We start from the raw sequence: 21,883 nt of genomic DNA, 5'->3' as shown, positions 1-21,883 counted from the left end.
AACTCGTGATGTATACTTTCAATTAAACTCTCATCGGAGTGACATTTTCAACGGTCTAGATCACATCAACACATTTAACAGTTTCACAAACTCTTCTATTAATTGTTCAAGTGGGGTTTGTCGGCCCAAATTCCACTTGAACCTTAGCACAAATAAAAAGGTACGTAGATTAGTAACCAAATATCGAACATACTCTTACCTATCTCTTAAGACTTCGATAGGTTAGCACTGTATTAGTTGTAAAACTGTTTTACCTATCATTCAATTATATCTCACCACATAATCAATCCTTAATTTAGAAAAAATATTGACATACAATTCTTCGATTTATTGTGTTGGCAATTGTCCCATTTTAGTTGTACCTTGTAATATCATGAATGAACAGATCTGTTCGGCAATGGGCCTGTTGCTGCATTTATAGCACAAACTACTCTTAACTATCATATTATAAATTGTTATATTGGTTAAGAATATCCAACAGAAAAGAGAAAGTACCCTTATTAAAGAATATAGCAATCGAAGCATGAAATTCTGGCTCAATGAAAATTTTCTTTGCCATCTATTATATAACAGAAGTTTTCATTTACAAAGCATATGACAGGATAAACAATTTGAGTAATTTACTTTATCGGCTTCAAAAAAGGAGCTAAAACCTAACCTCAATCTACCGGTTACCTGTACTTTCACCTAGCCAAAAAATTCCCACCAATGGTGTACTAAACAACAGGAACACTCCCATTTGTTTGTTGCATGGTTCCCAGAGGATTTCCTACAAAACAAATACATCACCCTTATAGAAACTCTTATTCCTGTTTTCAAAATTGCCTAAATTTAGAGTATAAAGGTATGACAAGATACACATGCTCTGGTTTATCTAACGGCAAAATAAAAATATCATTCTAACATTACTGGCTGCTTCTTGTCAAAGCTTGCACTTCAACTAGTTGTATCATATCAGGGAGCATCAAAATGCTGTGAAATCCACTAGCAATCACATAGTAGGAAACATTCGTTTGATTATTTCTGATTTTTTTTTAATTAGTATGTGCCATATGTTATCTTGACACATGTGGCTTAGTATGATAATGAATCGAAAAGGACAAATAAATAACAGATCACCTGTGTTGCTTGCAAAAGAATAAGACTTCGGAAGAAAACTGCCTCTTGTTAAACCAACATGAGTTGCTGCAGACATTGAAACATTGTCAAGAAGAAACTGATTCGCCAAGCCACCACTAGGCACACCTCCTGCTTTGAGCAAGCAAACTTCTGAGCTTTTTGCACGAATATGATCAGATTTTTGGGCAGAGTACATCATTGCCGAGCGGCTCTGTTTTTCAAAATAAATAACGAATCAGTTTTTTTGTCATCTGCATGGAACTTAGCTTTTTTCTGATGGAAGGAGAGAAGGGATGGCAGGTAATTCATTTTTTTAGCATTCAGACAGAAAGTTGTAGCCTGCCAGTACATAGTAGGCCTTAATAAATTCTCATAACTTTCCTCCTCTGTTTTTAATGTGAACAGAGGATTAAAAATTACACCTAAAGCCAACAACAACAAAACATTAAATTATGTTTGTCTGATTTAAACATCTAACATTGAATTAAATACATGCTATGTAACTTAGGTCACAGGCTTAAAACCTATAATACAAATCACCCTTAATTACAAATATGGAAGAATGGCATACCTCTTTGTTGAGGACACTGTCCATTTGTTCAAACGAAGGGTCCCCCTGAGATGAATCTTGAAATGGAACCATCTCTTCATGTGATGTCTTTGGACCCGCAACATCAGTACATAATTCCTCACTCAAATTCTCAAAGTACATATGACGAAGAGCAGCACGCAGTCGATTGGTCCTTTGTGAATAATATATCTTTGTAGCAAGAGGTGCAGGAAAATCTAAACTAACAAAAACATGCAAGTGTTGAACCAACACCAGAAAGAGAGAGAATGAGAAGTCATTTAGAATTGCTCAAAACTGAAGAATTGTAGGAAATAAGTATTTGAGGAATGGGCTTCCATTCCACAAGAGTTTAAGAAAGGTTAAGGACTTGTTGAACTGAAAAAATATCTTCATATTTATACCATTCTTTGTCACGTGCTGGTGTTGCATATGGACCTGCCCAACATTTTTATGAACAGGGTCTCCATGTTCTGAAACAGTCTTTTCAATCAATTCCTTCCCTAAGGAATCAGAAAAAATAATTGGGTTATTCCTTCCATGGCCAAGACCCAAACACCAAAGACACAAGTCAGAACACACGGTAAGCAATAGTAAAGCAGTCATTGGCCTAGAGAAAAAAAACATCATGATTCAGCAAGAACAAATAACTTCATCACACGAAATTGGACATTCACTAGTAATTTCCTGTTAAACTCACAGTTTGTCACACAAGATTCTGTTCTGTCGCGTTCTAGTACAGCACGATACGTGTTTGTCATGAAGTTTCTCGATAAAAAATTAGATATACTTCAGTGTCCAGATATAAAGAATTTTAAAAGTATTAAACTAATTTTTACATTTGATGCCATGGATACATTTATGGGAGATTTGCAACTTTGAGAACACATGGAGAGGAACATGCTTATAACCAATCTTAAATTTATGAATGCAGAACAACTAGATATAATTAACTCAAATTACACAATTGTACTTCATCAAAATGTTGATCTTAATTTTCATGTCACCTCTAAATTATTAAAATTAAAGGAATTTCTGGCATCAAATGTGTCTAATCCTGCATGCTAACATGTTTTCAAAATACATGCCTATGCTCTAGCCTGTCTAAAACAATGAGATATGATGGGAAAAAAGTTAGTAATTGTTTGTACAACAATTATAACATATATTTCTTCAAATGATAATTCATTAGCCAAAATTTACAAGAAAAAAGTCCCTCATGACAAGCCTGGCAAAAACAAATGACATCAGCACATGAATTTGGACACTTACGAGTAATTCCATCTGTTAAACTCACAGTTTTTGTCACCCCAGACTCTGCCCCATGTCTTTCTTGTACATCAAGATGTGTGCTTGCTATCCTGCATCAGACATAAAACATTCAGAACAAATTTACTTGAAAGCAGAAAGAAGAAATGTGGAGAAACATTGAATTTCAAACATAACTTCACATAGTAATGAAGATTAATATGGCAAACAGGGCAAGTCATATTAGTTATAGTTTATCCTATGATCAAATGACAAGTAATCACTTTAAGCCCAAGCTCAAATAATTGATTACTGAGAAAATTCTTGCTAGCTTTGCAAATAGTTTTCTATATAATAGTATCGACAAGATTCATGAAGAAATAGATAAATGAAGGTATTGAACATGAAGAAAGAATTAAAATTCATTTTATTCAAATTCAAACTACAAGAAATATGCGATGAACTAAAAAGCATACAATTTATGACGTTTTGTTGGAGGATACATTACTGAAGCTTGGAGACCTCTGTTTCCACTTTTAATTCCGGTATCATCCAACATAGGTGCTGCATCTACAAAAGTTGAGTTTTCAAATTGATTAGAGCATCAATATTATCCATAAAAGAAACAGGCACCAAGAAAGTGAACGCTCTACTCCTCAAAACAATTTTTTGAGATACACCCAGCAATTTTACAGAGTAAATAAGTCAAAAAAATGTATAACTAACTAGTCACGTTCCCTCTATTCCCTATTTCCATGTTTTGCCCCTCTAACTAACTTGACAGCTCAGCATTCTCCCCTTTATTATATTTCCTTTTGCGGAGATACACCTTCCACTCTTTGGACCTGGAAGAATAAAAAAAACACATCCTGACCCAATGGTCTATCAGAGAAAATTACAATTATGTTGTAGACTTCAATTGTCCCCAAACTTGCAATTCCATGTGACTCACAAGAGTCTATCCGAGTCTGAGTTTATATAGCAATGATCTTGTGAGCAAGATAAATCAATTTTGGTAAACTCGAACTATGCAGTACAAGGGCATGACATAGTTTTCCAGGAGCACACGGATATAATATAGGGGAGGGCTGGTTTTAGTTTTAGTTCAATCAAAATCGTCATCAGGGTACAGCTGGTTTTATTTGGTTGTTCAGGATGTGGGGTCAGAGTGAAAGCCAACACAACAAGCTACAGAATTGGCATCAATTAACTAAGAAATCTGTCTAACACCAAGATATCATTATCTATCCAACAATAAATTGACAAATTGAAATTAACCTTAGAAAACTTACTACAAATAGAAATTTTGGTTAAACGAATTGAGGGTATAAGATAAAAGCAGACTTATTGCACAATATGAGAAAAGGAGAACTTAAAAAAGGGCTTTCACCTTTAACCTTAGTGGAAAAGGGAGTCACTGTGATTTGACTGTTCAAGTGGGATTGAGATACAGCAATGTCAATATTATCCACAAACCCGGGTCGTCTCCGCTCCCCAACTGCAGTAGCTTGGTTATGAGGGGTTATGAGGCACAAAAGATTATTTTACAGCAACCAAACATTCAAATGTACTGAGAAACACTAAAGGACTCCCTTTAAAGAGGAAATCACATTCACGACGTCCTAAATACAAATTTCAAAAACTGTGATTATTATATATTAATAATAGAATCTTCAAAAGTTTGCAACTGACTAATTAATTCTTATTATAAGGATACTCGCACAAAAAGTTGTTAACTTTTTCCTTTCTTTCCTTGGAGGCTTCCGTTTCCCTGTGTTGCCATCAAGCTCCAAGCCAGTTTGTACTGTAGGCTTTAATGATCTACAAAGTTCTGACAAGATAGAGAAATATAAAAGAGATAAAAATGAGGAAGATTCAATATGAGTAGCTTCCTAAGCCAGAGGATATTGAAAGCATAAGATTATGAGACAAATCCACACATTAATGGGTTCCAAACCTCAAATGTCACACAAATAAGAACATAATAAAAGTTATAAAACAAATGGAAAATAGGCCACCAGACCTGCATGAGCTGCAAATTGGCTGTCCTTGATTGGTTTCTTGCAAGTGTTGCAGCATACCTCAAAAAGGACACCAAGCAATTAGTAAAATAATTGATTCCAGATTATAGTTCAAGCAGACAATGTCTACAGATGAAGACATTTGTAATAAATAAATCAATTTCAGAAAGCAAGGATTACAAATACAACAATTGTATAGGCTCACACAAGATTTTGAAGAGTTCATTTTTATATACAAAGCCAAGGTAATGACGTAAAGTCAAATTGTACTCTAAAATTCTTAAAAGGATAAGGTATGTACTCTGCTTCAACTCATACATTGCATAAGCAATCAACATCGTTTATAATATATAATCATATTATTCGCTGCAAATATCATATAAATCGCAGAGGGTCATATTGTGATCAATAGAATTTAAAACAAAGAGGAATGACAGAAGTTGTTATATCAAAAGACTAAATCAAAATGTGCAACTTAAGGTATCTTAATTATTGAACATAAGGAAGCAATATTTGGCCATAAATACATCTCTATACCCAATAACACAAGGATGGATCCATTGAATTTCAGCAAATCCTCAATACCAATAAAGAAACCATATGAAAGGTTCAACAGAGGCCCTTGGGAAGAAGCATATTACTAGTCTACTAGCACACACAAAAAATGGCATAAAAGAAAGAAAACCTTACCAGCTGCAGGGGATCAGTCATGGGTCTCTCACCATAGACTTGCATATCTGTAATATATAAAAAAAAATGTTAAGCAGCGGTTTAAGTATCCCCAAAATATAATGAAGACAGTACCTGAAAAAATGAAGCCCGGAAAAGGAATGCAAATTAAGAATTATATGCATGACGTAGAAACAAAGGTAACAATGGAAAGCTAAAACAGAATAGCAAAATTGTGAAAACTACACATAACACATGTTAGTACAACCGTAAGCAGTTTCACACCCATAACTCCTAAACCACACCCATAACAACAACAAAAAACCTTATTATTAATATTCAATAGGTGACACTCCTTCTGCTGTCAGCTCAAGTAAAAAACTAAAACCTCTGAACTAAAAAATATTAAGAACATTAAATTAAGTTCCAATGGGAACTATTCACGCATGGATTGAAAAAAGTCTGATTCACCAGAAAGAGAGAGAGAGAGAGAGAGAGAGAGAGACAGAGAGAAAGAGAACCTTCTTCAGTGAGCAAATTTGATTCATCTGCATCACGCAGTTGTCTATAAATATACTCAGAAGCTGACTTCTGTCGGGCAAAGTCATCTTCCAAGACCATGCATTGACAAATGATGCGAATCAGAAATTCAAAATACTTCCATGAATTTAAAATTAGGATATTGTTAAATACCACTAAGGTTATAGTAACAATAAGGATAACAAGGTATGACTGAGAGTCTCGTCTACTACCTGCTACAGTTTGAGAGAAACTTCCTGCGGCCAGAACCCTTGCCATGACCTCCATTCTCCCACTACCAGGTGAACATACCATTGAGAGGGAAAAACAGTATATCTACGACTACGATTATCGTAGCAAGACACAAAATTAATACAATGAGTAACAACGAGTGAGACGAATGCGGAATACGAAACGCTAGATGTAGAAAACAAATGAAGAATGTACAAAAACGGAACAACATTACCTCGGAATGCGAAAGAAAGATATTCTTCGAGAGAGCGACGAGAAACCTAAAAAAGAGCGAAGAGTTGAGGAAATTTGAATGGAATTGGGGAACGGAGATGGTCTGAGAGCAATGCCTGTGGAGAAAAATGTGCGGGGGGTTGGGATGAGGTGTGCAATGGGGGAAGAGAAAACCCTAGAAAAGGAAGAAGAAGAAGAAGATGAAGAGGAGGATTTACCTTTTTGTTTGGCTTGATAGAATGAAATAACTTTTTTTTTCTCTCTCCTCTCTTCTCCGCAGAGAAGAGGGAGGAGTAGGAGGAGAAAGCGAAAATAGGAAAAAGCTTTGGAGAAGCGACTTCAGCTAGTAAGCGTTTTTCATTTGGTTGCTTATAGCTTATGCAATGCAACACACTGCTTTACGTTTATTATTATTTATAAGTGGATAGACTCCTACCCCTTAAATCCTGATTTAGAACTCATCACCTACATAATAAATCCTGATTTATAACTCACTTACGTTTTTTATTTATAACTCTCTCATAATGAACAATTTTGTCATGTCTTTATATTCCTTCTATGAACATTGAACAGCCAAGTTTACACACTTTTTTACAAGATTTACGGTAAAATTAAGTGGACTTAGGTTACATAAATTCGTAATTTATTTTAGAGTAATTAGAAAGAAAAAATGAAGGTGAAACTAGCACTAAATGATTTTATTTTTATATTTGTTTAAGTATTTTAGGCTTTTCTTTTTCAAACAAAAAAAAAGTATTTTAGATTTTAGTAAAAAAATTGAATTCTTCTCTCACTTCTAATATTTTCAACAATCTCTAAATACACGTTTGAAATGAATAAATTGTATCCGTAATTTATAATCTAAATTGATTAATTTAAATATAATTAGAAGTTTTTAAGAATACTAGAGTTTGAGAAAAGAAAAAAAAAAAGTGTTTTAGGTCAAGCTCTTACCTATAGGTCAAAGTATATCTTCAAAATTATTATGTTTCACTATTTATTAAGTCAAATAAAATAGAGTCATGAGAAAATATGTTTTAAGATTATTCCCTTTATATAAGTCTTAAAATGAAATTTCTACGTTTGAATTATTAAGATGCACCATTTGATTTTGCATTATTATTATTATATATATATATATCTATAATTGTGCTAGATGTACAAAATATCCATGAAAAATGATATTTGAACAAACATTTGACATTGTATATACTCTTCACCATATAAATATAATTCTTTCAAATATGTTTATATATTTTTTTTAACTTCTTTTTTTATAATTATAACATTTTTTGTTATTGGTATACAAGCTTATACTATTAACCACTTTAAAAACTTAATTAAACATTAAAATATAAATCATTAACAACTTATTTAATATATAATTCATTAACTATTTAAATGTAAAAAATTAACCATTTAAAATAATGTGGTCAAAAAAGTACTCTAAAGTGATTAATGTTATATATGTTAATAGTTAATGAGATATATGTTTAAAAAATAATTAATGACATACATCTTAACGATTAATGACATACATCTTAACGATTAATGACATATATTTTAGTGATTAATGAAGTATTTAAAATATTTAATAATACAAAAAAATTATAAAAGTGAAATTAAACATACAATGTGTCAAGTGTTATTTTCCATTAACAACTTCATATTCATAGGAAAATTGACATTTTTCTATAAGGAAAGTTGTTAGATACACAAGACTGATTTTCCTCTATCAATTAGATAATCTTTAAATTTTCATGCGTACCTTTGCAAATTTTGGTCCAACGAACGAACAAATATGATGAGTTCTTGTTTCACACTAAATTGGGTCAGTGTTTTAAACGTGGTGAGTTTGTAGATGCAAGAGAACACCACAACTATAAAAACTACATATAATAAATAAGGTACATATTATTGACACTATTGTTATAGTCGTTGTTGTCGAACAAAGGTTAAGGATGTGATGTTGGCAGCGCCAACCCATAGCATGAAACACTATTTGATAGACATAAAAAGGGTTTTTCCTTGGAGAATGTTGAGATCGATGACAACCAGCGGAAACTTCATGTCGATAGGAGATGTTATGTGGATGCCACTATCATCAGTAAAAATAATTTGATTGCATTAAAGATAACGAATTTTGGTAAAGATACCATTCTAGGAACCGTCAACTCCAATATGGACACCAAACATAACAAGTACACGGACACCATAATACGGATATCCAAAAAATATAGGATCCTGGGACACCAACGCAACACGACTATTTGGAGAGGTGTCTGTGCTTTATTGATCACCCATAAAGCAAAGAGAACGTTCCTAAATTATTTTTTCTTTTCCATTAATTAATTAATGAAAAGTTCAGTACAGGCAAAAATTCCACAACTAATGTTCTAAAGTAAATGCACTTGAGAAACTGTCTACAAATTCTTCTTGGCAAGTTGAAATCAAAGGGACAAAAATATATTCAATGGAAAACAACAAGCAGCACGCTAAGCTCGGCACATCCCGTCCATCACAACAAATACTTCTCAACCACAGTTCGACCAAACTTCTCTTGGACATCCCTTGGTGTTTCAATCTGGAACAAACAAGCAATGTCAAATAAAATGTCACAGGTAAAAGTTGATTGAAATGCTCGCATAGGAGCATAAGCAAGATGAGTTTACTAACCGCATTAAGAGCTTTGAAGACAGCCTTTACTGTATTGTGAGGATTTCTGGAACCAACAACCTATGAAGACAAAGAAAATTAGAGCAAACACTAAAATTGGAAGATCATGCTCAGCTTTTTAGGTCAATCACTAACCTTTGACTTGACATTCTTAAAACCAGCTAAATGCAGTATGGTTTGGACTATTCTGCCAGCTTTCATGCCAGTTGCAGTGGAAGCAGGCCAGAGATACACCTATTGAATAATGCAGATGCTATAAGTATAAGACATACAGGCCGCACACCATTATTCATTACTCAAAGACATGTAGAACAATATACTTATAATTATTTTTTCATAGCAGAAGGGAACTTTATGAGATAAATGGGAGATTACTGGGAGAAGGATAAGGAATTGATTACCTTGGTCTTTTTATAAGATGTTTGTATTGCATGTGCAATTGTGTGCTCCTCATGTCGCTCTACATAATGCAAATTCTGAAAACACATCTCATATGCCTGATTATAATCAAATAAACCATTAGTTCAATATGCTATCAAAACCCAAAAATATCAAACTGCATTAAACATAACGGATATAGATAAAAAAATATTAGTTTGCCGATGCTTAATGTTTTGGCAATTATTTTAAAAGGCAATACTCAAGAATACACAATATAAAAACAAAATTCAAAACATTACTCAAACCCAGATTTTAGATTATAGCTAAGTAAATACACTTGGTGATTGAACAATCCAGTCAACTCATTTTGATAAAAATATTAAATTACAAAGTTGCAAACGTAAATACCAGATAGTAAGAATAGAGAAAAAAACCAGATAATATACATTCTGAACTCAGAGTTGTGAATAATAAAAAGATGACGAGTGGAAATTTTTAGAATACAATATATAATAAGCAACCAGATATTAATTCATTTAGTTTCAAGATTGTTGAAATCGAAAAGTTTGAAGAATTTCGTGTGCAATGCACAAGACATGGATAAGGTTTTGTGGATTCATAAAGCAGATGTTTTCTGTTGAACATTTCTGGTGAGAGAAGAAGTGCCACAGTCACCAAATCCCAGATCTGCCCACCAATTATGAACCACATATCTCAAAGACTAACCATAACCTATATCAATATAATATCACAGCATTGACCAAAGAACAGTGCCCAGTATAATTGCAAATAAAATCTCAGAAGAACGTGAATCAATAATTTAATAAGCTTGCAAATGAAGCAAAAGTATATCCATATCTCTTATGGTGGGTAGTGAAATCGCAAAACTTAGCTACATTGAAAACAGGACAACTGAAAAAAATAATACGGTGCCGAATCAACTTAAGGATGACTTGAAAGACCTAATAAGATATTGTCAGTACCTTTTGGAGGGCAACTGGAACTGCTGGGCCTTTGGCTTTTGCGAAACCAACAACACCGTTGTAGTTACCACATGCTAACATAGCAGTATACTTCACAACTTGTCCTCCCTAGATCATGAGATTTGAAACAACCTAAGAACATATGACAGCAACTGGGAAAAACATAGAAGGAAAGACGTATTTGTAGATTACCTTTGTGACTTTACAAGTTCGGTTCACATTTATCAATTTTACATCAAAACCCTGGAACCATATACAACAACCAAAACAATTATAAAAGAAAAGTAACAATGATAAGTGAGCTTTAATTAAAGCAAAAATAAGAATATGGGACAGTTAATAAACATTTATAAACACAGCCACAATAAAAGTACGCAACATTTGAAACAATAGAACTTTAACAAACAGTAGCCTACAAAAATGCAACATCGTCGGAAAAGCAAAATATATTGTGTTTCATTAAAGAAAAGGAACAAAATTCCCAAAGAACAATCAAAGAAGGACATGGTATTCAAATGCATAAATTTAAATGCGATATGGGGAAGAAAAACAAAAGAGCAAATTCACTCAAGCCGTAGCCCTGAAGCACCTGTTACACGCAGAATGTAACCCACCACTCAAAGACAGGAAGTGCTGCCATGTGACTGGAGGTTACCAATTCAGGTCATGAAACCAACCTCTTGCAAATGCAAGGTAAAGAGTCTGGCTGCAATTGATCCTCCACAATGGATGTTGTGATGCGAACCTTCCCTTGACTCCACTATGGTAGGTTTACCAGGTTGACATCACACTTAGAGAAAAAATAAGTTTTTTTCTACTAAAAAGTAGCTAGGCTAATAAATAAAGCAAAAAGCACCAACAAAAGTTTTGCACCAAGTTTGTAGATTGGGTATAGTAAATATCTAACTAAGTTTATCTCTAAATTGAGAAAGTAAGAGTATATCCACCCTTCAACTCATTTAAAATCAACTCTGATTTTAACCTACTAAAACTCAAGGATTGATACATCCCTACTTGCTTAAAGCAGAGACAAGTTTATTTTGGAAGAACCTTACTTGATATGAAAAAAGCTGAGTATGATGCATAACACATAATCAGAGAATTAGGTAAGTGTGAAACTACCTTTCGGAAAAGAGGTCTTCTTTTCTTCTCAGTTAACTCGTTTCTCTCCTCTGCAAGATCTCTGATTTCTTCCTCTAGAGCCTTACCCTTCCTTCCAAACGTATACTCAAGCTCTGCTAGCTTTTCCTCAAGTTTCTTGTCAATAGCCTCAAGTTTGGCCAGTATTATGTTGTCTTTTTCTTTCATGTCATCAAACTCTTCTTCATCGCTGTCGTTGTCAGCAGCGGCAGCATCTTCATCACCTTGTGCGGTTTTATTCTCCTTTTCAAATCCAGACTGTTGCAAGCTATCCGCGGAAGGCCCCACCTGTTCATGCTGAATGACACCATAATTGGCAGGGTTATCAGGATCATAAGCCTCCTTCCATTGCACCAATCTCAAAGCCCTATTAAGCTTATGCTGCAAAATGAACCTATCCTTTTGCTCAGTAACTACTTTGAGCCGATTCATGAGTTCCCCAATAACCCTATACTCATTACGAAGCTTAAAATGCTTTTGCTCAAACTTATCAATTTTTTGCATCCATTTAAAAGCATCATCAAGCGTTTCAGCATCAGTGAAATTATGAAGCATTTCTTCATGCCTCTTGAACTTCTTTTCGAAATCTTCAAACTTCTTCTGATTGGCATCACCATCTTCTTCATCACTATCAGAATCAGTCGGATCTTCATATCGATTCAACTCAGAGGTTTCCTTGAGCTTCTCCTTTTCAAGCTTCTCAATGAGAGAGGACACACCCATGTAATCCTCATCATTCTCGGCATCAATGTCGGCAGTATCCAAACCAGCCCTTATTCTATCATTTTTCTCTCTCAGCCTATCTCTCTCCACCTGAGCCAGAAGGTCCTGCACTATTCTGGCATCAGAAGAAGTGGAATACAAACTCTTTCCGCCGTGAAAACGGGAACATGAGGGTAATGCAGTGCCTGCATAACCTAACTGTGATGTTATAGAGTTTCTAACCACATTGCTTGCAGTTCTAAATCTAAATATCTTCCCAATACTTTGTCTACCATATTGAATATAACCCATTCAGATTGATGCTAGTCTATATCTGTACATCAAAACTCAAAACAAAAAAAATATCAGAACAATTGCATTTCTGAAACACTTCAAATAAATAAATAAATAAAATCTCTTGAAGTACATATATTATGAAATTAATATCGGTTAAAATTGGTTTCATTTTTTGAGGTAAAATTGATTCTAGAACTATGTTATCAATCTAAAGCGATGGAATCGCGGTGCGGAGTTGAACTCTGCTGTGAAGCATTTCTGTTTTGCAGGGGAGGCTATGGCGGAGCAAATCGCGCAGGAATCGCATCCTCTCGTGTTATAAGAAAGGGGAAGGAAAATTCGAAGAAAATTAAAATAAAAAAAAAAAAAGGAAAACCTGGAAGAATTTCTCACTGATTCTGGCGGTCGAAGATTAACTCCGCCGGGTTTTTGCGGCCAGCTTTTGCGTTTTCCGGCCAGTTGAGTTGAGTTTGAGTGTGATTCCAACTTTTCTGATACAAGGGCAAACTGGTAGCGGCTATATTTTTTTTTGTTGAAATGTGTATTTTTTTTTTTCAGTGAATGAACATGGGCCTAACTGTATTGGGCTTGTGATTAGAATCTCATCTGTTTTTTTTTTTTATCTAAAAATTATAAGCATTGTAATTTTTAATATTATAACAATAACAAAAATATGAAAATAAATAAAGTTTCTTATCAATTAATTTGTTATTCATCTTTTTTTTTTTACAGTAATTAATTTAAGTTTCTTCTCTCATAATTTATTAAATTTTTTCTCACATAATTTGTTTGATTTTTAAAATAATCAATTGAAATTCTCAATAAATTGTATCTCACGAAAATTAATGAGTCAAATTATGCATATGCAACTCTTTATTCAATTCACAACTTCAAGCTTCAACTTGTGCATATACCTATCCTTGTTTTCACCTTTCACCCCTTCCTTCTTGTCTCTCCAATTTACAGCTCCTTCTTCAAAAGTTCCTACTTAGCGCAACCAATTGATCATAGAGATATCACGCGAGAGAGAAGAGTCGAATGCGATATTGAATGTGAGGGGGCGCATGAAACTAAGTTGCAGGGAATTTGATTGTTCCCACATTTTAGGTAGAATTACAAAGTCTTCAAATTTAGTCAGTTAAAAATTCCCTTTAAAAAACCCCAGAACAAGACAACATATTTTATAAATTAATAGTAAGGCCAATGATAGATTGTGTTTTGCTTACACAGTACATATATCAAAAGTATTATTTTTATCATTTTTTCCTTGAATCAAAAGTATTATTTTTATAAATTAATTAGCTAGCAACTAGACTATTCTATGTATAACATAAGAAAAGTTAATGTTGTATAAATTACTATTTTATCAATTGTTTATATTGCTGACACTTTGTTTTCAACAATTTTCTAAATGTAAAGAAAAACAACTACATTATCAACACACATGTAAATTTATTTAGACACCTACTGTAATTATTGTAGAACCTTAATCACTTTTTCAAGTCACACTTTCTAACTTTACAAAAGCTACACAACCTCCTTCTCTTTGTCATCAAAGTTTCATACCTTTCTCTTTCATGTTTGAGATTTGTAATTTTTCAAGATTTCTAAAATATTAATTTATTCTCGGTAGTTCTTAAAATAACTGTTTTTATTTATTTTTATTTTATGTGTGATCCCTTTCAAATTAAGTTTTTTTATTTGAATTGTTAGTTTGTATTTTTTATTTAAAATTTTAATTTTAATTTTGTATTCTTTGGAGGTTGCAGTTAGGGATGAGAATAGGCTATGTCGTCCCTTAGGGCCTATGGTCTGGTCTACTTATGGTTGACTTGGTATGACCTATTTATTAAAAAGGCTAGGCTCGGACTGTTTTTAAAGCCTATTTATTTAAATAAATCAGGTTCAGGCTTATAAAAAAGCCTATTAGGCCTGACAGGCTGTCCTATATATATATAAGCTATGAGTTTGAATTTGATTTTTGTCAAATTGATTCTATGCTTATTAAGGAATGTTTTTAATTGGTTGTCCTAAATACGCATTATGCCTTTTATTTAACGTGAATGAATGGACTGAATACGCATTATACCCATAAAAAATGATAAAATATTTTTAATAAATATGAATAGTTAAAAGAAGTTATATATATATATATATAATTATTATATTATTATTATTATATTATTATTATTATTTCCTATTTTAAATTTAGTGAGCATTCCATATTTAGTAGTTGTTCTATATTTGGTAGTCATTCAATATTCGGTAGCCGTTTAATTAGTCAATCAGTCAGTAATCGTTCCATATTTGTTTAAGAGGTAATAATGAGTGTATTTGTTTCAGAAAAAAAAAAAAAAATCTATTATTTGATTAAATTTTTTAGGGTTTAAATGATGTTTGTTTCATATTTTTTAAGAATTATTTTAAGTAGGCTTTTAAATAGGCTTCCAGGTCAGGCCAAACTTTTAAAAAGGTCTGGTCATGCCGAAAAAAAAGCCTATAGGCCGTATGTCAGACTTAGGCCTAAAAAATAAATCGTAGATCAGGCTCAGGCCTTTCAAAGTCTGGTCTAGTCTGGCCTATTCACACCCTAGTTGCAGTGTGTAGCAAAATAAAATAATAAAGATAAAATACGTGAGATATCTATTTATAATAAAAAACATAATAAATATTTATTGTGATAAATATAAAAAATTATAAAATAAATATTTTATTTAATACACACAAAAATACATAAAAAAATATTTATTATTGATATATAAAAAATATAAGATAAATATTTATTATTAATAAATATTAAATAAAATAAGAAATAAATATTTATAATTGATATAAAAAATATAAAATAATATTATATATCAAATATTTTCCAGTGATTATCAATCTCAATTTTATTGTTATTATTATTTTTAATAAATAAAATCATTTATCTATGTCATAAATAAAACATTGTTTTTAATTATTATCTGAAAAAACAATAATGTATTAGAAAAACATGAATTTAGGCGCATAAAATATCTAAGTGGATATGGGTTGACTGATAGATGATGGATTTTTGGCGATAGACACATTTGAGAAGACACACATCCATTGTCATCCAAGTTGGTTTGCAAATTGCAATGACCCACGCCCACCACACGTGTCCTCTGTAGCGTTCAAGACGGAGTGTAATGTGCAAAACTCAATGAGTAATGCGGGTGGTGTACTGGTGTTATTGTTGTTGTACACAGCAGACACAACCATTTATTTCCTCACCTACGCAACCCAACCTACAAACAAGTACTTTAGGTTGCTACCAGCTAATCTATGCGTAGCTCACTAAAAGGACTAAATTATCAACGCTCATCTACTTTAATCACTTCATATAAAAAAAGTAACGAATTTATTCCTAGTTAAATTTAATCTAATAGTATCTCCTAGTTAAATTTATTCCTGGTTCAAATACAAGCATTTTTAACTGCTACCAACTTCTCTTATCTTTAACTTCCCTTCTTCTTAATTAAAATCATAATATCTTCAAGAAAATAAAAATTTATTAAATTAAATTTTAATTATAATAATCAAATTAATTTCTCACGTTTATCACTAATAGTCCATAATACAAAATATACCATCTTTAATCTCATACATCTATAAAAAAATATTTGTTGGTGCTCTCTCAACTATAGATAATCTCTACCACGAAAATTTTATCAAAAGAGTGTTTAATTTTATGATAACATTTATAAACCCCTTAACCACTAGTATAAAATTGAATGTTTAATACTTAAGTCGTTTATGTACCACCATACTTAAAAAATGAGGCTGAGATATGTTTAAGTCGATTGCCCGTATAAACGAGTTAATAAAATGAGGCTTTGATAATTTTGTAAATATATGAAACATATTTAATACGGTTATATTGGCAACTGACTTAAGAGAGATGTAAAAATAAAAATAAAAAATTAATATATTTCATCTTTCTTTATGTTTAAGTCGGTTAATTGGGTAAACGACTTAATAATTGACTTAAAACTGACGTAAAAAATATTTATAAAAAAAAAAAAAAAAATCGTATACTCGACATTTTATCTTCATGTTATCCTAACCTATGCGCTTTAAACCTCCCATTTATATTCTCTAACCTCCATATCGTGAACCCTTCAACTTGGATTTTGACTTACTAGTTTTTTTTCTACCATCGGCTTCACAATCCGGTGTCGCGCGCCGTTTTATCGTCACCACTTAATCACTTCGTTAAAACATGTTTAGTACTCAAGTTCTTTAACATTAAACTTTATTTACGTATAGATACCATTGTGAGTAATTTTCTACCATTACAATTATTAATATTTTACCATGCAAGTCATATAACAATAGTTGTTCACACTTTATGTTTGCTAAAATGATTAGTATATATAGGCATAAGTTAATTTCTAAAGAATAACACATTATTCACGTTATGGAGTTTTACGTTTTAGAGTGTAAGACTGAAACTTTCATAGCTACAACAAAAAATGAAATGAAATAAAAATGAGAACACAGGAAGTTTCTCAATTGCAGCTAAAACTCATAACAAGATGGACATTTCAAAATTTAGTTTTGATTTCGACCATCTTCATTCCATTCGTTTTCTTTACAAAACTATCAAAATAAGAACTTCGACATTGTTCAGATACAAAAGGTTCCTCTTATTCCATGTGATGCTGCATTTTTGTGTCGTCATTTTTGCACTTCCATTTATCTGTTTGATAAAATGCCACAAAGAGGTCTTCATGTAAGTGAGGTTTATTTTGAGTTTATTGTTGATTGCATTAAATAGTCCCTCAAAAAATTGAAACCAACAATCAAATTTTGACCTCGTTTGTTGTGGAGAGATTTTTTACAATGTTGTAAATATATTTGTAAGAAAATTATTCAAAAAAAATATGTTAACATTTTAGTAAGAATTAGAACTGCATGCATAATAATTTTTTCAGAGACTCAAAGTTATATTTTTATTTTATAAAAATTAAAAATATATTATTTCGATAAATTAATGCAATATATATAACACTAATAAAAATAAATAAATACTAATATATATATATATATATATATATATATATATATATATATATATATATATATATATATATATATATGTGTGTTTTTTCTTCCCGATTTAGTCCTTTATTCCTAATAATATCAAATAAAGTATGAAAATATGAGTTTATTTGAAGATTTACATTACGGATTTGATGAAATTTGTATTATATTGAAGAATATAATTAATTTTATGAGTTTTGATTGAATTTTTTTTTTATTTTTGTTTAAAAAAGGATAACGTTGTTGAAATTTTAAAACACAAAATATCAAATTGTCATTTAAAATTAAAATAAAGGACTAAGTCGAAAAAAAAAGAAGATAAAGGACTAAAACGTTACCTGAAATTAAGTTAAGGAACCACAAATGTAATTTAGCCTGTGATTTATGATTTGTTAAATCAGTATATATTTGAACCCAAGTTGTGTCGTCCCACCCATTATATTTTTTAGGGGTGGGAATAGGTCATGTCAGATCAAACTTTGAAATACCTAAAGCTGATCTACGATTAATTTTTTAGGCATAAATTCGACTTACGCCTATCATAGGTTTTTCTTTTGTCTGGTCTGACCTTTTTAAAAGTCTGGTCCGATCTGAAAGTATATTTAAAAGTTTTATTAACATTAAAATATTTAAATGCTATATTTTACATATCTATATATATTAAACAAAGAATAATTTTTCTAACAAATGACTTTAAAAAAATCTAAAGCAAACACCATTTAAACTCTAAAAAATGATTTTTGATGTCAAATAATAAACTTGTTCTTGAAACAAATCACCCATTATTATATCTCAAACAAATATGGAACGACTGCTAAGTGATTGTCTAATTGAACGGCTACCGAATATGAAACGATTATCGAATATAGAATCGCTATCGAATATGGAACGGCTACCGAAAATGAAAGGACTATTGAGTGGTTGCCTAATTGATAGACTTTTAAATAGAAAATCATATTATTAATAAATAATAAAATATATATAGACCGGTCTGTCAGGTCCAATCGACTTTTTTATAAGAATGAGTTTGACCTATTTAAATAAATGTATTTTAAAAATAGTTTGAGTCTAATATTTTTATTAAATAGGTAGGCTATACCAAGTCATAAGTAGGTCATACCATATCCCACTGACGGACAGTCTAACATATTCTCGAGAAAGAATACGAAAGAAAAAAAGTGGAGACATTATTTGAGTTAAATATATTTTAGTTCTTTATAAAATTTTGTTTTTAATTCATTTAAAATTATTTATTTGATTTTTAATTCTTATAATATTTTTAGCCAACAATTTTAGATTTAGATTTTGTTATTTTGATTTTTGAAGTTTAAAAAATCGTATTTAATTCATAAAATATTAATAAAATCTAAAATTTTATAAGCGAAATATTTATAATTTTTTAAACATGTTCGTAAAAATTATTAAAAAATTCAAATGATACACATACTAAAATTATTGATAAAAAAATATGGTATAAACTAAAGTAAAATAAATATTTTATAAAAACTAAAAATCAAATTTTAAAATTTTATAAATACTAAAATTATAGTAACCATTTTTCTACTTTCTCATACTATCACTTCATTTGTATGCACGGTAGCACTTCCAAGTTCCAACCAAAACTTTGTAAAGGGGATAGTCATTTATTGATCTCATTTTCTTTAAAGATTTTTCTCTAATTTTTTGTGACCTATCCTAAGTAGTATTGAAATTTATGTATGTTTCTAGAATATTCTAGTAAAATTAAATGACAATTTATTAGAGAATTATAATGAGAATAATCTTATATAACTCTTGTTTTATTTTTTGTTATATAAAGTATTTAAAATGCGAGAATAATGTATCAGGTAAGTGATATATCTGTTTACTATACGGTATTTTCTACAAGTATTATGGCTTTATCCGAAATATGTCTAATTCATACATATGTGTAGACACGCTGATAAACAAACCAATAATAAACTAAAAAATAAAATACAACATCGTAATACATGAAATAAAAAAGCTGAAACAGACGTAGGAGTGGTCTAAAATACAGAAAAAGGATTAGCAACCACAAGAATAATAAGGATTAATTAGAAAAGAAGAGTAAAAGTGACAGATAAGAGTAGAGTATTTGTTTGGAGAAAGACGTACGTCACGTTGAGGTGGGTGAGGGATACATCGTGACGGGATAACTGACGTACTTGTCCATCATATATACGCCGAATACTACCCCATGATTACAACTTTTCGAATTAAAAATACACAAAATTCTACATTTAAATTGTTCAAAATTTATAGGTAAATATTAATTCAAATATTATTAGATTTAATATTATGTAGTAAATTCAAATTTGAAATTTTACAATTGTATAAAATTATTTTAATTTTTATATATTAAAATAGTCTTATATTATTTGAAATTATAAATTAAAAGTGAATTCAAATCTATAACATATAATTATAGATTTTCATTTTAATTTGCACCACTAAAAACTATTTTAAATTTACATTGAATATTTATTCCTCTCTTGTTTTAGAGTTTTATGAGGTAGTTATATATTATTTTTTGAGGGTATAGTTGTATTAGGGGTGCATATTTGTAAAATTTTAAGTGTTATTATGATCTGGTTGTAGTTTTTTTTTTTTTTTTCAATTTGAAAATTTCATGTTATTTTTATATATTTTAATTGTAATTTAAATTTACCTGTTTATTTATTTTTTCGATATATTTCTCTTTACAATTGAGATTGTGATGTAATTGACGTTGGTTCAAAATAATTTTACGAGAATCGTTTGTCCCATGTTTTAAATTTACATTGATCGAGTTATTATTTTAGTCGTATAAATTCAAAAGACCATTAACTTTTACTTTTGAAGAATTTCGTCGACCATCGTTATTATTTTGAATGACTTTTAGTCACTTATCAATATAAAAATAATCTAAAATAATATGTGCTTTAAAAGAATTCTAACACAACCACATTTATAAACTTATCAATATAAAAATGATCTAAAATAATATGTGCTTTAAAAATAGGATGAATTCTAACACAACCACATTTATAGATGGTCTAATATAGGTGCTTAAAACTCACTCAAAATTTCAACTAACATAAAAATCGTGAATAATTATTATTCTCTATGTTGTTGAATTTGGTCATATATTTTTTAAAGTGTTGGAATAACTCCTCTATTCTCTTTAATAAAATCTTGGTTATAAAAAAAATTGTCCCTCGTTAGATTATAAATCTTGGTTAGTCTTACCCTTTATTTTATTCTTCTCTACATGAATACCAAATCCAGCCACATGATCCATGTCCCAATAGACACGCTTAGGCCATGACTTGGCTTGCAGCTAGCGGAAAGTAAAAACCAAAAACCAAGTAAATGATCACTACTAGCAGACATAGTTAACGTGACTGAATCATATGGATCAAGTCAATCAACTACATAATCTAACAAAATTTTAATATAGTATTACTACCAAGTAGCAAACCTTTTCAATTAATTAAATAAAATTAATATTTATCGATGTATATGATTTATTTTCATCAAGTGGTGAGGCCTTTTCTCGGTGTTCACGGTGGCTCCAGCGCGTGGAAACGATAAGAAAGATTCTCACATATATTTCTCTCCCCATATAGCTCGCTATACACAGAATAACACACACCGGTACTAATAGTACAACTATAAAGAAGCCAACAACATCACCGCCACCAAACAAACCAAACCATTTTGTTTTTTAACCGAGGGACAATAAATATACCATGAGACTCACACGGTTGTCAATAACATAACACTGTTAAGTTGATGACGTTAACAACACACTAGTCTGTTCCTTTTTTTTAACCTTAGTTTCCGGGAAATAAAACAGAGAAATTTAGAGCTTGATCAATAAATAAAGTACGATAAAAAAATTATTTCAGCTATTATTCATAGTTGATCACTGACTAACTAGTTAGTATTTTTTTAAGTTAAATTAATTAATACTAATAAATATATAATGTACTGTATCAATTAAAACAACTAAATAATGAATCTCT

At 30.9% G+C, this 21,883-nt stretch overlaps 2 protein-coding genes across 3 annotated transcripts; both read right to left on the bottom strand.

Moving 5' to 3' along the window:
* Positions 1-529: 529 nt before the first annotated feature.
* On the bottom strand, positions 530-6,947 carry LOC101491263 (uncharacterized). The gene is made up of 14 exons (XM_073370360.1): positions 6,828-6,947; positions 6,611-6,656; positions 6,378-6,480; positions 6,147-6,233; positions 5,647-5,693; positions 4,959-5,016; positions 4,653-4,766; positions 4,326-4,442; positions 3,412-3,505; positions 2,960-3,048; positions 2,092-2,190; positions 1,691-1,905; positions 1,120-1,330; positions 530-769 (listed from the first exon to the last, which is right to left on the bottom strand). The coding sequence occupies exons 3-14, from the start codon at positions 6,457-6,459 to the stop codon at positions 717-719; spliced, it is 1,266 nt and encodes a 421-aa protein (XP_073226461.1). The 5' UTR covers positions 6,460-6,480; positions 6,611-6,656; positions 6,828-6,947; the 3' UTR covers positions 530-716.
* Positions 6,948-8,928: 1,981 nt separating this feature from the next.
* LOC101490733 (uncharacterized) lies at positions 8,929-13,318 on the bottom strand. Of its 2 annotated transcripts, none has more exons than XM_004503882.4 (8): positions 13,182-13,318; positions 11,772-12,825; positions 10,842-10,892; positions 10,650-10,757; positions 9,687-9,782; positions 9,421-9,519; positions 9,286-9,345; positions 8,929-9,193 (listed from the first exon to the last, which is right to left on the bottom strand). In XM_004503882.4, exons 2-8 carry the CDS (start codon positions 12,801-12,803, stop codon positions 9,128-9,130), a joined length of 1,512 nt encoding a protein of 503 aa, XP_004503939.1. In that variant the 5' UTR covers positions 12,804-12,825; positions 13,182-13,318; the 3' UTR covers positions 8,929-9,127. The 2 variants fall into 2 exon arrangements, with proteins under 2 accessions (XP_004503939.1, XP_004503938.1); XM_004503881.4 differs by having other exon boundaries at positions 13,165-13,306.
* Positions 13,319-21,883: the final 8,565 nt, after the last annotated feature.

Source organism: Cicer arietinum, chromosome 6 (genome assembly GCF_000331145.2).
Source record: "Cicer arietinum cultivar CDC Frontier isolate Library 1 chromosome 6, Cicar.CDCFrontier_v2.0, whole genome shotgun sequence".
Classification (NCBI taxonomy): domain Eukaryota; kingdom Viridiplantae; phylum Streptophyta; class Magnoliopsida; order Fabales; family Fabaceae; genus Cicer; species Cicer arietinum.
The sequence above is the reverse complement of the archived record's forward strand: the minus strand, read 5'-3'. Positions and strand labels throughout refer to the sequence as shown.